The sequence below is a fragment of the Belonocnema kinseyi genome, chromosome 2 (assembly GCF_010883055.1).
Source record: "Belonocnema kinseyi isolate 2016_QV_RU_SX_M_011 chromosome 2, B_treatae_v1, whole genome shotgun sequence".
Taxonomy (NCBI): domain Eukaryota; kingdom Metazoa; phylum Arthropoda; class Insecta; order Hymenoptera; family Cynipidae; genus Belonocnema; species Belonocnema kinseyi.
The window spans coordinates 166,757,460-166,773,245 of NC_046658.1; the positions used below are offsets into that span (position 1 = coordinate 166,757,460).

General features: G+C 22.0%; 1 protein-coding gene across 1 annotated transcript in view; it reads left to right on the plus strand.

Moving 5' to 3' along the window:
* The window catches only part of LOC117167029 (abhydrolase domain-containing protein 2), a 59,887-nt gene that overhangs the window by 42,835 nt on the left and 1,266 nt on the right, over positions 1-15,786 (plus strand). Inside the window, exons 3-6 of the mRNA XM_033351585.1 lie at positions 822-989; positions 1,064-1,250; positions 9,052-9,250; positions 12,417-12,567. Of these exons, the coding sequence (XP_033207476.1) occupies positions 822-989; positions 1,064-1,250; positions 9,052-9,250; positions 12,417-12,567 (705 nt within the window). The remainder of the gene's footprint in view (positions 1-821; positions 990-1,063; positions 1,251-9,051; positions 9,251-12,416; positions 12,568-15,786) is intronic.

Here is a 15,786-nt window from a genome sequence, read left to right on the forward strand (position 1 = left end):
ATGATAAATATTTATCTAGAATACTGGAATTTTTAAACAAGAAGATTACATGCTAACAAATATTTAATTTTCTACACAAAAAAAAATAAAATTTAAATGAAATATGTAGATTTCCAATGATCTATAATTGAATTTTTAAAATAAATAAGATAAATTTTCTTTCAAATTGTTGAATTTGAAACAAGAATTAATGCTAGTTAATGTTCCTGTATTACACTATTTCAATAAAATAGAAACTAAGGCTGAATAAAATTCTCGAACAATGAGATTTCCGAAAGAAAATTCCCGAATTTAAACAAATAATTTCTTATAAATATTATTTATTTATTAAAAATACAATATTCAAATATTTTTACAAAAAATATTTAAAATATTTAACATTCAAAGTTTTTTCCATTATTTTTTGAATTAAAAATAACAATAATTTAAAAAAAAAATAGTTTCGGGATAAAAATTGTTTTCAATTATTGTTATTTAAAAATTTTAAAATAATTTTAGAAACTTTGAACATTCAAAATAATTGTTTGTTTATAGAAATATTTGATTATTGATAAAACCAGCCTTATAAACGTTTCTCAACGTTATCAAAGTAATGAACTATTACTTAACTAATTTTTTCAACTGCAAATTCAACCATTCTATTTCTAGTTGAAATTTCGCTCTTTTTGGTAGAAAATAAAACTTAAAATTAATTAGTTTTTTTATTTAAAAATGTACCAGTTTGTTTTAAATTATTTTTTAAATAAAAATTATTCTTTACAAGTATTTAAAGAAAAAAGACTCTGATCCTGATTAATTTGAAATGGAAATTTCTCTTTTAGATGACGTGACGATAGCAATTTGTCCAGGAATTGGAAACAGTTCCGAAAGTGTCTACATCCGAACTTTTGTGCATTTTGTTCAGTGTCATGGTTACAGATGTGCAGTTCTGAATCACGTTGGAGCTCTCTCCAGTGTAAAAGTCACTGCGCCAAGAATATTTACATACGGTAAATAAATTTCGATTAATGAATTTTCAAAATTAAAAATTAAGACAGCTTCCTAATCTAATTTATTTTAACAGGTCACACGGATGACTATCATGTTATGCTGCAGAGCTTAGCAGAAAAACATCCAAACACAAGGATAGTGTGCGTAGGATTTAGCCTGGGAGGAAATCTAGTAACCAAATATATGGGAGAACGAGGGAAGGATAAGATGTCAAGCATCATAGGTGGTATTTCAATTTGCCAGGGCTACAATGCCATTGAGTAAGCAATCAGTCTTTTTCATTTGACTTTTCGAATTTTACATTGAAACGTTTTATTTATCATTTATTTTTTAATAAGCTCTGACTGAAAAATTGACAAAAAGTTGAATATTTGCGGAGAAAAAACCGCAACTTTTTAGCATTATTCTAATGACGCAAAAAATGGAAAATAACTGAATTTTTCAAGAAATATTTAATTTTTGCACTTAAAAATTATCGTAAGAAAATAAAAAAATTAATTTTTACTAAACATGATAAATTGTTTACCAATACTTAAAATTTTAATTTAAAAAATTAATGCTCAATCAAACAGATGGATTTTCAACTAAAAGTATAGAATATTTAATTGGGATAAGTAAAATTTTCAGTTAAAAAATTACTTTCCAGAAAAAAAAAATTCAAGAAGCAAAACTAGAAGAGATTATTTTTCAGCACAAAATTGAATAAATAAATTTTTAGTCAAAAACATTTTGAGCTTGAATAAATAATAATTCTCAATCGGAAAAGAAAGCAATTTTTCAATAAAATAATTTATTTTTGGATAAAAAAATTCCTTTTCATCCAAAGAAAAAAAGAAGTATTAAATAAAATAGCTCATATTTTAACCAAAGAAATAAATTTTAAATTAAAATTATATCTAAATTTCGCGTTAAAAATATCAGTTTTTAACATAAAATGGAATAGTTAAAATATTTGAATTTAAAACAAAAAATATGAGTTTTCAACTAAAGAAATGAGTATTCAACTGAAACAGTTGAATTTTCAATTAAACAAATAGTTAATTTTTAATAAAAAAGATAATTTTTCAGCCAAAAATGGAATAAATAAATTTGTGTTCAAAAAATGAATGTTAAATCAAAGAAACAATTTTTTAACTAAATTTATTGACTATTTAACTTGAATAATATTTACATTTTCAGCTAAAATAAATAATAATTTTCAACAAAATAGTTTGAATTTCAACCAAATAATTTTATTTTCCATCCTAAAATATGAATTTTTAACTAAAATTATAAACACGCCTATGTTTTATGAATAATAAACGGTTGACAAAATTATTTCTGGTAACTTGAATGGATCGTTACTGGACTATAATTGAAAAGTGGACAGAAATTTGAAACTTTTAGAAAAAACGGCAACTTTCTAGCATTATTCTAATGACGCATTAATTCATGATGCAAAAAATTTCAAATTATAATAGTTTTTAAACAAATATCTAAATTCTGAACTAAAAAATATAACTTTTTAACAAATAATGGAATAGTTAAAATAGTTGAGTTTTCAACAAACAAAGAAAATATTAATTTTTACGAAAAAAAATAAATTGTCAACCAAAACTCAAATAATTAAATTTCAAATACAAAAAATTAATGCTTTACTAAACAGATAAATTTTCAACTAACAAGTATGGAAGTTTTGATTGGAATAAGTGAAATTTTCAGTTAAAAAAATTACTTTGAACAAAAAAAAACTAACTTAAAAGAAAGAACTTTTAAAATAATAGTTACATTTTCAAACAAATTAATGAATTTTCAACTAAAATTGTAAATCGTGAACTAAAATAGTTGAATTTTTGACAAACTGGATGAATTCTCAACTGAAAAAGATAATTTTTCAGCCGAAAATTGAATAATTAAATTTGTGGTCAAAAAATGAATGTTGATGAATCAAAGAAACGATTTTCTAATTAAAGTTATGGAATATTCAACTTGAATAATAGTTACATTTTCAGCTAAATAAAATGATAATTTTCATTCAGAAAAGAAAAAAATGATCAATAAAACAATTTTTCGATAAAAAAATTTCTTTTTATCCAAAGAAAAAAGAAGTTTGAAATAAAATAACACATGTTTAAACCAAAGAAATTAATTTTTAATTAAAATGATTAATCTTCAACCAAAAAAATTAATTTTTAGCAGAAATGTTTGATTTTCAACCAAGTAATTTTATTTTCTATCCTAAAAGACTAATTTTCAATTAAAATAATCAATTTTTAACTGTAATACTCCTATTTTTAACCAAGAATGTTTAAATAAGAAAATTAACTTGCAAAGAAAAAGATAATTGTCTACACAAACTCGATTTTTAAACAAATATGTGGATTTTCAATTGAACAGCGGAATTCTAAGAGAATATTCTTACAAATAATAAGAAATGGATTAAAAATTCGTTTTGTTCAACTTAATTATTTATATGTTCATCCTAACTGAAAAGGTGTAAATAAGTGGAAAAATGCAAAAAAAAAGAGCGACTATTTTATCTATTAAAAACAATTTATGCTAAAAAAAATCGCAAATAATAATAATAATTAGTGCGAATAACTCGCAAAACTCTATTTTTTTACTTTTGGAAATTTTATGGGATTCTATAAAATAGGCTTTATTATTGACTTTAATTTTTTTTAACACACCATTTTTTTTATTCGAAAAAATTTGGGTAGGCGGTTGAAATTTTTTTTATTTACCTGTTTTTTATGTAAAATTATCATCTATTTTTGTTTCAAAATTTAAGCTACTATATTTTGTATTGAGAATCAATGTTTTCTGGTTGGAAATTCAATTTTTTGGTTAAAAATTGAACTACTTTGTTAAAAATTAATATTTTTGGTTAAAAATTGGTCTTTTTTGGTATAAAAATGATATTTTTGGTTATATTCAACTGTTTTTTATGTAAAATTAAAATAATTTTTGGTCGACAATTTCAACTATTATATTTTCTGTTGGCGATTTATGTTTTTTGGTTGAAAATTCAATTACTCGATTAAAAGTTGCCATCATTTGTTTAGAAATTGATTTTTTTGTTTGAAAATTTATTTACTTTATGTCAGATTTGCCTTTTTTGGTATAAAATCAATCTTCTTGGTTCAAAATTAATCATTTTGGTTATTATATATTATATTTTTTGTTGAAAATTCATATTTTTTGTTGAAAGTTGAACTATTTTGTTAAAAATTCATTTTTCCTCGTTGAAAATTTGCCTTTTTGTTCATTCGAATTCGAAAATCTTTTACCTGAATAATTCTCTATTTTAGATTTTTATTTTGAAGCTTACATTTCTAATTTAAAGAATTTTAACGTGCAGTCTTGAAGACTTAAACAATTAAAAATTAAAAATAGTTTTCTTTTATCAGCTGTAAATATAAACAAATAATTTCTAAAATGGATCTGTACTTTAAGTATTAGAAACTGAACAATAATTGATTTGATAAAATGATTCTGAATCCGTTGAAAGTTAAAGAATTTCCAGATTCGTAATTAATTCATAATTAAAGGCTTTTATTAAATTAAAAATATTGTTTCAGTCTAAATTATTCAATTCTTAACCCATTTAATTAAAAAAAATTTGAGTCCGAAAAAGGAAAATTATTTATTATTTAGCAATATTTGACTTATAATTTAAGGCGTCTAAATTGAGGACAAATATTTAAAAGTGAACAATTTGAAACTTAATTTTTTGACATTGAAAGCTTTGAGTTGTTTATATTTTGAAAAGCTTTTAACATTTTAACGTCACAATTTTTATTGTTTTACTTAATAAAATGTTTAATTTATAAGCGAAATTGTTTAATCTTGTTGTATAAATAACAATTGAACACGTGTTGTTTGTACAAAAATGCGAGTAATTTTAAGAGATATTCAGAAGTTTTGAAAAGATTGAAAATCAATTTAAAACTTGAAATGATATCAAGTAATTTAATCGAAGTTTGGGAAAAAATCTTTTAGAACTTCTAAACATATTTTAAAAGTGAATAAAATTTTTTCTACAATTTTTAGAAAATCTTAAACAAATGTTTAAAATCCTTAAATTTTTCTCGGGTCGTTTTTAATAAAATTGGAATTCTCTTGAAATATTTTTGAATATTCTGTTAAAATTTTAAGAAAATGTTTTTGTTTGTTTGAAGCCTTTCACAATTTTAAAAAAGCCTCTAAATTTTTTTTAACTGCAAAAATCTACATTTTGTTTTAAATTAGGTTGTGAGTATTTGCACAGAAATTTCGTTACGAATAAACAAATTTTTTCGATAAGCACACTTCGTTAAAATCATTTGAAATCATTTCAAGTTCTAAATTAATTTTTTATCACTTTGAAACTTCTAAATGTCTCTTTAAATTACTCTAATTGTTTCTAAAAATAATAACTGTTGAATTGTTATTTAGAAATTCAAATTTTAAGGACATTTTTTTTAATTCGCAGGATTTTCTAGAATTAGTAGGAAAAATTAAATAAATTTTTTAAGTTATTGAGAAGTTTTGATAAAATTTAAAACTACTTCTAGATTTCTCAAGATTTTGAAATGCAATTTTAAAGTTTTTCAAGGATGTTTAAACTGTTTAAAGTGAAAATAATTTTAATTCTATTTTAAGAACTTTTAAGTTGAGAAAAATTAAAATTTTAAAATATATAATGGCCTAAAATAGCTAAATAATGTAACGTTGACAATTTTTAAATTTAATTGATTGATTCTTTAATTTTTTTTATCACTTGTATTTTTACTGTTCAGCTTTATATTTCGATTTTTAAAATTTTATTGATCGGGAAAAATATTTGCGAACCGCGAAAAAACCGGGAAATTACCGGGAATTTTTTTCTTTGATTAAAACGGTCACCCTGTAATCTTCTTGGTTCAAAATTGGTTGAATATTTGTTTATGTTTTTCGTGGTGGATTTTTTCTTTTTTAAGTGAAATTTTAATTATTCAATTTTTGATAGAAAACTGATTGAATTGAAACTTTAACTTTTTGTTAAAAATTGTTTTTTGTTACTTAAATTACATTTTTTAAATGAAATTTTAATGATTCCTGTTGAAGATTTATAATTTTATTTGATAATTTATCAATTTCGTTAAAAATTTTAATTATTTTCTTGAAATTCTTTTTTTCCTTGGTCGATAATAATTTATGCTTCTAACTGAAAAATTAACTATTCCATTATTCATTAAAAATTCATATTTTTTCGTTCAAAATTCATCTTATTTTTTTGAAATATCGCCTTTTTGGTAGAAACTTAATCTTATTGATTGAAAATGACCTTTTTTAGTTGAAAATTCAAGTATTGCAGTTAACGATGCACAATTTAATTGATAATTTGTCTCTTTTTGTAGAAAATTAAAAAATGTTGTTAAAAATTGTTTGTTTTTTTTTTCTGTTGGAAATTAATTTTCTGTACAGAAAATTGAGCTATTTCAATTTAAACTTAAACTATAAATTTTGTTGACATTTTTTTTCATTTAATTTTATCAACTAAAAATTTAACTATTCCAATGAAAAATTTATTATTGTAGTTGAAAATTGATCAATTTCGTTAGAAATTTAAATTATTTTGTTGAAATTCTTTTTTTTTGGTTGATAATAATTTGTTTTTATCTGAAAATTTAAATATTCCATTATTGATTGAAAATTGATATTTTTTAGTTGAAAATTCAACAATTTGGTTGCAAAATCATCTTGATTAATTCGAAATTCAACTATTTAGTGAAAAGTTCATTTAATTTGTTGAAAAATCGTCTTTTTTGGTAGAAAATTAATCTTCTGTATTGAAAATGACCCTTTTAAGTTAAAAAATCAACTATTCCAGTTAAAGATTCATAATTTAATTCAAAAACTTATCTCTTTTGACAGAAAATGTAAATATTTGTTTGAAAATCTTTTTTTTTCTGTTTTTAATTTTATTAAAAATTTATGTTCCAGTTAAACTTAAATTCCAATTGCAGTTTAAACTTAAACTCTATATTTTGTTGAATTTTTTTTTTTTAATTTAATTTTTTGAACTGAAAATTTAACTATTCCAATGGAAGATTTATTATTTTAGTTAAAAATTTATCAATTTCGTTAGAAATTTTATTTATTTTGTTGAAATTCTTTTTTTTTCTTGGTTGATAATAATTTATGTTTTTAACTGAAAATTTAAATATTCCATTATTGATTGAAAATTGATTTTTTTTAGTTGAAAATTCAACAATTTGGTTGAAAAAACTGTTTTTATTGGTAGAAAATTAATGTTCTTGATGGAAAATTTTTAGTTGAAAATTCCACCATTCCAAGTAAAGATTCATAATTTGATTGAAAATTTATCACGTTTTGTAGAAAATTTAAATATTTTGTTGAAAATTATTTCTTTTTTTGTGTTGAAAATTATTTTTTTTTCTTAATTTAATTTTTAGAACTGAAAATTCAACTCTTCCAGTTGAAGATTTATAATTGAAAAAAAATTTTCTGTTGGAAATTAGTTTTTTGTACAGAAAATTGAGTTATTTTGGTTTAAACTTTAACTTCATATTTTGGTGAGAAATGTTTTTTTTTAATTTAATTTTTTTAACTGCAAATTTAACTATTTCAGTTAAAGATTTATCATGTTATTTAAAAATTTATCAATTTCTTAAAAAAATTTATTTATTTTGTTGAAATTCTCTTTTTTCTTGGTTGATAATAATTAATGTTTTTTAACTGCAAATTTAAATATTCCATTCTTAATTGAAAATGACCCTTTGTAGTTGAAAATTCAAATATTCCAGTTGAAGATTTACAATTTTAGTTGAAAATTGATGAATTTCGTTAAAAATTTTAACTATTTCGTTGAAATTCTTTTTTTCGCATGGTTCATAATTAATGTTTTTGACTGCAAATTTAACTATTCCATTCTTAATTTAAAATTTGTATTTTTTAGTTGAAAATTAAAAAATTTGTTTGCAAAATTTTCTTGATTAGTTCGAAATTCAGCTATTTAGTGAAAAATTCATTTAATTTGTTGAAAAATCGTCGTTTTTGATAGAAAATTAATCTTTATTTTTATTATTTTTTATTTATTATTTTATTGAGTTTTTTAAAAAGTTGTTTTAAATTTTATTAAGAATTTATATTCAAGTTAAACTTAAATCCCTAATTCAGATTCAACTTAACCTTGATATTTTGTTGAAATTATTTTTTTTTCTTGATTGATAATAATTAATGTTTTTAATTGCAAATTAAACTACTCCATTATTTATTGAAAAAATATATATTTTAGTTAAAAATTCAACAATTTGGTTGAAAAATTATCTTCTTTAGTTCGAAATTCAACTATTTAGTTAAAAATTAGTCTAATTTGTTGAGAAATCGTCTTTTTTTGTAGAAAAATTAATCTTATTCATTGGAAATGTTCCTTTTTTGTTGAAGATTCAACTATTCCAGTCAAAGATTCACAATTTGATAGCAAATTTATCTCTTTTTGGTAGAAAATTCAAATATTTTGTTGAAAATTGTTTTTTTTTCTTAATTTAATTTTTTAAATTGAAAATTCAACTATTCTAGTTAAAGATTTATAATTTAATTAGAAATATATCTCTTTTTGTCGAAAATTTAAATATTTTGTTGAAATTTTTTTTTCTGTTGGAAATTAATTTTTTGTGCAGAAAATTGAAATATTTCATTTTAAACTTAAACTTCATATTATGTTAAAAAAATGTTTTTTTTTTGTTGCATAATTTAATTTTTTTTAACTGAAAATTTGAATATTTTGTTGAAAATTGTTTCTTTTATTGTGTTGAAGATTGTTTTATTATTATTATTATTATTGTTTTTTTATAAATTTTTTGTGCCGAAAATTAAGCTATTTCAGTTGAAACTTGAACTACATATTTGATTGAAAATTGTTTTTTTTTCTTAATTTAATTTTCTGAACTGAAAATTCAACTATTCCAGTTGAAGATTTATCATTTTAGTTGAAAATTTATCAATTTCGTTAAAGATTTAATTATTTTGATGAAACTTTTTTTTGTTGGTTGGTTTTCTTACATTCCTAATTTCTTGGTACGTTTTTTTTTTCAGGGGTACAAAGTTTCTCTTAAATTGGCAGAATTTCAGACGTTTCTACCTGTATATAATGACAGAATCGGTTAAGAATATTATTCTGAGGCACAAGTACGTACTTCTGTCCGAGGATGTTAAACAGAGGCATGGATTGATAGAAAAAGACATTGTTTCGGCTGCTACTTTGCCAGAATTGGACGAAGCCTATACGAGAAAGGTTTGTTCTTTTCTTTCAAATTTTTTACATATTTTTTCTCAGGGATCTGCAACTTTCTATTTTAACATTTACTTTAATATATATATATTTTTTTTTAAATATTTTTTTATCATATATTTCCTATTTTAATTTAGCATAAACTTCGGTAATAAATCAACAATTAAGGTAAAAAATTGATTTTCAGAGGAATTGTTGAAATATGCCTAATTTAATTTTTACGTGACAGTTAATCCGGGTATTATTGAATTATCAAACTAAGAAAGGTAAACTTTTAATCAAAAATGGAATAGATAAATTTTTTATTTAAAAAAAAATTAAATTTTACAATAAAGGAATTTTCTACCAAATAGTTGATTTTTTAAAACTAAATTATTGAACTTGAAGACGAAGTGAATTATTGATACAAAAGAGTTTAATCATCAAATCAAGAATATGAAATTTTGATAAAAACGTTAATTTTATACAAAAAAAAAAACGAAGAATTTTCAATAAAATACAAGAACTCTCAACCCGAATGTTGGATTTTCAACTAAACTAGATTAATTTTCTACAAAAACAAAAACGAATTTTTAACGAAATAGTTCGGTTTTAACGAAAAGTTGAAAGTTTACTTGAAAAGAACCATTTTTAACCAGAAATGGAATGGGTAGATTTTCAAGTACCAAAGTAATTTATTACCGAAAAAAAATTTCTAAACAAAAAGATTAATTTATTACCAAAAGGACAAATTTTTAATAAAATTTAAGAATTTTCAACCAAGTTAAATTTTTAAAGTAGAAAGAAAAAGAAAATTTTAAAATAATTTTTAGGGAAAGTAGTTCAACTTTAAACCCGGATTGTTAGAGTTTTAACCAAGATGAGATTTTAAACAAAAAGATTTATTTTCTACCGAAAAAAAACTAATTTTTAACAAAATTCAATTAGTTTTAATCATAAACTGGAATTTCCAAATAAAAAAGATTAATTTTTAACTAAAATTTTGAATTTTCGAATAAAAAAGATGAATTTATAAACAAAAAGAATAATTTACCAACAAAAAGTCGAATTTTCAATAAAATTCAAGAAATCTCATTCAAAAAGTTGAATTTTGAAGAAAAAAAGATAAAGATGAATTTTTTACCGAAAGAACAAATTTTAAACAAAATTCAAGAAATCTCAACCAAAAAGTTGAATTTTCAACTAAGAGGGATGAATTTATAAAAAAAAAAGATTAACTTCTTCCTAAAAAAGACGAATTTTCAATCAAATCCAAGAATACTCAACCAAAAAGTGGAATTTTTAAGATAGAAAGAAGAAAAAAAAGCAACAAATTTTTAACAAAGTTCAAAAAATCTGAACTGAAAACTGAAATAAAATTTTCAACTAAAAAAGATGAATTTATAAACAAAAAGATTAATTTATTACCAAAAAAAACGAATTTTAAATAAAATTCAAGAAATCTCAACCAAAAAGTCGAATTTTCAACTAAAATACATGAATTTCTAAACAAAAAGATTTATTATTAAGAAGGACGAATTTTCAATAAAATTTAAGAATTCTAAACCAAAAAGTAGAATTTTTAAGATAGAAATAAGAAAAAAAAGCAACTAATTTTTAACAAAATTCAAGAAATCTGAACTAAAAACTGGAATTTTGAAATAATAAAGATGAATTTTTAAACAAAAAGATTACTTAACTAACATAAAAGACGAATTTTCAATCAAATTCAGAAAATCTCATCTAAAAAGTTGAATTGTTAAAAATGAATGAAAAGATTAATTTTCAAACGAAAAAAAGGAATATTCTACAAAACAGTTCATTTTTCAACTAAAGAGATGAAATTTCAACTAAAGTTTTGAATTTTTAACGAAAAAAGATGAATTTGTAAACAAAAAGTTTGTTTCTTACCAAAAAAGACGAATTTTCAATAAAATTAAAGAAATTTCAACCAAAAAGTTGAATTTTGAAGAAAAAAAAATAAAGATGAATTTTTTACCGAAAGAACAAATTTTTAACAAAATTCAAGAATTCTCCACCAAAAATTCGAATTTTTAACAAAATAAAATAATTCTCAACTAAAAAGTTGAATTTTAAACTAAAAAAGATGAAATTCTATACAAAAAGATAAATTTACTACCAAAAAGATGCATTGTCAATTAAATTCAAAAATTTGAATTTTCAAATAAAAAAAAGATGCATTCTTAAACGAAAAGATTAATTTACTACAAAAAAGCGAATTTTTTTAACTAAAGAAAGAATTTTTAAACAAAAATATTAGATTATTGCTAAAAAAAGACTAAAATAAAAATTTAACTATTTCAGTAAAAAATTGAATTATTTTGCTGAAAATCCGATTTTTTAAATATTTTTGGTTAAGAATTAGACTTTTTAACAGAAAATGTAACCATTATATTTTCTGTTGAAAATGTATAATTTTTTGATGAAAATTCAACTATTTGATTCAAAGTTGATATTTTTTATTCAAAAATTAAACTAGTTGTAAGAAAATTTACGTACATTGTGAAAAATTCGCATTTTTTGTAGAAATTTGTCTTTATGGTTGAAACTTCGTCCTTTTCGTATAAAATTCAACTGTTCCAGTTGAAGATTCATCATTTTAGTCAAAAATTCGTCAATTTGGTTGAAAATTAATTCCTCAAACTGAAAATTTGAAAGTCCATTTTTGGTTGAAAATTGATTTTTCTTGTTTAAAATTCAACAATTTGAATGACAATTGTTTTTGGAAATCCATATATTTGGTTAAAGCCCGAATTTTTTTGTAGAAAATTATCTATTTTTGCAACTCAATCTTATTGTTTAGGAATTCTTCTTTTGGTTTAATGTTCATCTTTTAGGTTGGAAATAAAATGACCTGTTTGAAAGTGAAACTCTTTTGTTAAAAATAAATTTGTTTGATTGAAAATTCGCGATTTCAATTTACTTGAATTTAATTATTAAAATTCACAACCAAAAAGACGAATTTTTAACAAACTTGAAGAATCCTTTATGAAAAAAATGAATTTTCAACTGAAAAATAAAAATTTTGAATAAAATTCAAGAGTTTTCCACCAAAAAGTTAAAGTTTCAACTAAAAAAGATGAATTTTTAAACAAACAGAATTAATTTACTACCAAAAAAGGTGAATTTTTAACCAAAAATATAAAAATAATTTTTTCTTTTCTCACAGGTACACAATTTTAGATCCGTGAAGGATCTCTACAAGTGGAGCAGTTCGGCATTTTATTTAGAGAATATCGCGACACCTATGGTGTTTATTAACGCCGTTGATGATCCCATTGTTCCTGAGGCGTTACTAAAACCAATTAAGGATTTTGCTGGTAAGCTTAATTTTAATTCGATTTCAAAAATGGCCAGGAATTTAATTTATCAGGAAATTACCAGGAATTTTATCCATCGGGAATTTTATTGACCGGGAAATGACCGGGAATTTTGTTCATCGGGAATTTTATTGACCGGGAATTTTGTTAAATGGGAATTTTATTGACCGGGAAATGACCGGAAATTTTATTGGCAGGGAAATGACCGGGAATTTTGTTAACCGGGAAATGACCGGGAATTTTATTGAACAGGAAATGACCGGGAATTTTATTGAGCAGGAAATGACCGGGAATTTTATTGACCTGAGATTTTATTCGCCGGGAATTTTATTTGCCGGGAAATGACTGGGAATTTTGTTAAATGGGAATTTTATTGACCGGGAAATGACCGGAAATTTTATTGGCCGGGATATGACCGGGAATTTTGTTAACCGGGAAATGACCGGGAATTTTGTTAATCGGGAATTTTGTTAAATGGGATTTTTATTGACCGGGAAATGACCGGAAATTTTATTGGCCGGGAAATGACCGGGAATTTTATTGAGCAGGAAATAACCGGGAAATGACCGGGAATTTTGTTAAATGGGAATTTTATTGACCGGGAAATGATCAGAAATTTTATTGGCCGAGAAATGACCGGGAATTTTGTTAACCGGGAAATGACCGGTAATTTCATTGACCGGGAAATGAGCGGGAATTTTATTGAGCAGGAAATAACCGGGAAATGACCGGGAATTTTGTTGACCTGCGATTTTATTGATCGGGAATTTTATTGACCAGGAAATGGCCGGGATTTTTATTGGCACTATAAGAAAAAAAATTTATTTTCAGCGAGATATATAGAGTAAAAATGTTATCGATTTTCTTTAAACCGAAATTATTGGTAACATGAGTTTTTAATAATATTAATAAAATAATGTATTAAAAATTGTATCAAAAAATTTGAAAATGGTTTAAATTCTTTAAAGTTGTTTTTAAAGATGGCAATTTTTTTTCTTCACTTTGAAATTAATTGACAAAAAAGTGTTGCACTATGAGAACAAAAGTTTTATTTTCAGCCAGATATATAGATTAAAAATGTTATCGATTTTTTTAACCGAAATTATTGTTTACATGAATTTTTAATAATTTTAATCAAATGATTCATTGGAGATGTTATAAAAAAATTAGAAAAAAAATTTCAATTTGTTACAATAAAATTCTTTCTAACTTTTTTAAATCACCTAAATTCTTTTAAATTTATTCTACTCAATTCAATGGATTTTTACTCGAATTTTTAAAGTATTTATTTATTTAACATTTAATTTTTTTTTAAATTCCTCGGAATTTTCAAGAGCTTTAAAAAAATTTCAAGGGATTTCAAAAATTTTCAAATGGTTTAGGTTGTTTTGAAAGATTTTTAATCTATTCAAAACTTCTAAATATCATTAAACCTAATCGAATTTTTTCTAAAATAATAATTGTTCTTTTTTTTTATACTTCCAAATTTGTTTTTATTTTTGGCTCTTTTTAAGTATTTTGTAAAATATAATTTTTAAAACAAAAATATAATTGAAAATTTCCCCCAGAGATTCCAAATAATTAAAAATAAAATTATATACGAAAAATTCATTAAAATTCCTATGAAAATTACAAATGGCTTTTTATCGTAGCAAAATAATTTTAAGAGAATATTTAAGAAGATTTCGGAAGATTCCCCAAATTTTAAACAAAAAATATAAACTTTTAAGGGGTTATTTTTTATTTTTCAGGATTGATTCAGGATTAAAGATTTTTTAAGTTTTAAGTTAATGAAAAGATTTTCTTACGATTAAAAATAACTTAAAATTTGGAATGATTCCAACAATTTTTTAACAAAATATATGTTTTTGAAAATCTTTAAATAAGATTTTGACGGTTTAAAATGATTTTTTAAGATCTTCAGATAATAACAAAATATACATAAGATTCGTGTAAAAAACATTAACGATTTTTCTTGTAAGAAAATAATTTTAAAAATATTTAACAAGATTTCAAAATAAATTTTGATGTATAAATAACAATTGAACAATTATTAATTTGTGTTCATTTAAAATAAAAAGAATTTAATTTCTATTTTAAAAAGTTTTAATTGAAAAGAAATTGTAATATCTCAAGTTTTATAATACTTTTCACTCAAATTGCTTAAAATTACATAATCACATTTTTTTTACCTTCGATCTGTACAATTTATGAAAGTTAGAATTTTTTTGTAGTGTACCGATATTTATTTTAAAATTGGAAAACTATAAATTATTCTTTGTTTTTTGTCAATTAATTTTAAGGGTTCATTAAAAAATATTCAAAAAGATTTCGCGAATTGTCAGAAAATATTCCGGATGATTTTAACGCATTATTTTAATTTTGCAATATTTATTCAAAGTTTTAGAGAAAACTCGAATGATATAAAAAATTGTTTAGAATAACTTAAAAGAATTTAAAAAGCAATAACAAATTTAAAAGGATTCCATTAATCTTTAAACAAAATTAAGGTTGTTGAAGATTTTGAAATCAAATTTAGAAACCTTTTAACCAATCTTTGATGTTTCTAACAAAAAAAAAGTTGAATTTTGAAGAAAGAAAAAAAAAAGATACAGATGCATTTTTTACCGAAAAAAAAACAAATTTTTAACAAATTTCAAGAAGTCTCAATCATAAACTGAAATTTTCAATTAATATTTAAATTAATTTATAATTAATTAATTAATAATTAATAAATTAATTAATAATTAAAATAAATTAACATTTGGAATGATATAAAAAATTGTTTAGAATATTTCAAAAGAATTTAGAAAATGGTAACAAATTTAAAAAGATTCCATAAATCTTTCAACAAAATTGAGGTTGTTGCGGATTTTAAAATCAAATTTTGAAAATTTGTAAGCAATATAGGATTTTTCTAACAAAAAAAAGTTGAATTTTGAAGAAAGAAAAAAAAAGATACAGATGCATTTTTACCGCAAAACAAATTTTTAACAAAATTCAAGAAGTCTCAATCATAAACCGAAATTTCCAAAAAAAAAAATGAGTTTCTAAACAAAAAGTTTAATTTATTACCCAAAAAGACGAATTTTCAATAAAATTTAAGAATTCTCAACCAAAAAGTGGAGTGATATAAAAAATTGTTTAGAAGATTTCAAAAGAATTTAGAAAATGATAACAAATTTAAAAAGATTCCATAAATCTTTCAACAAAATTGAG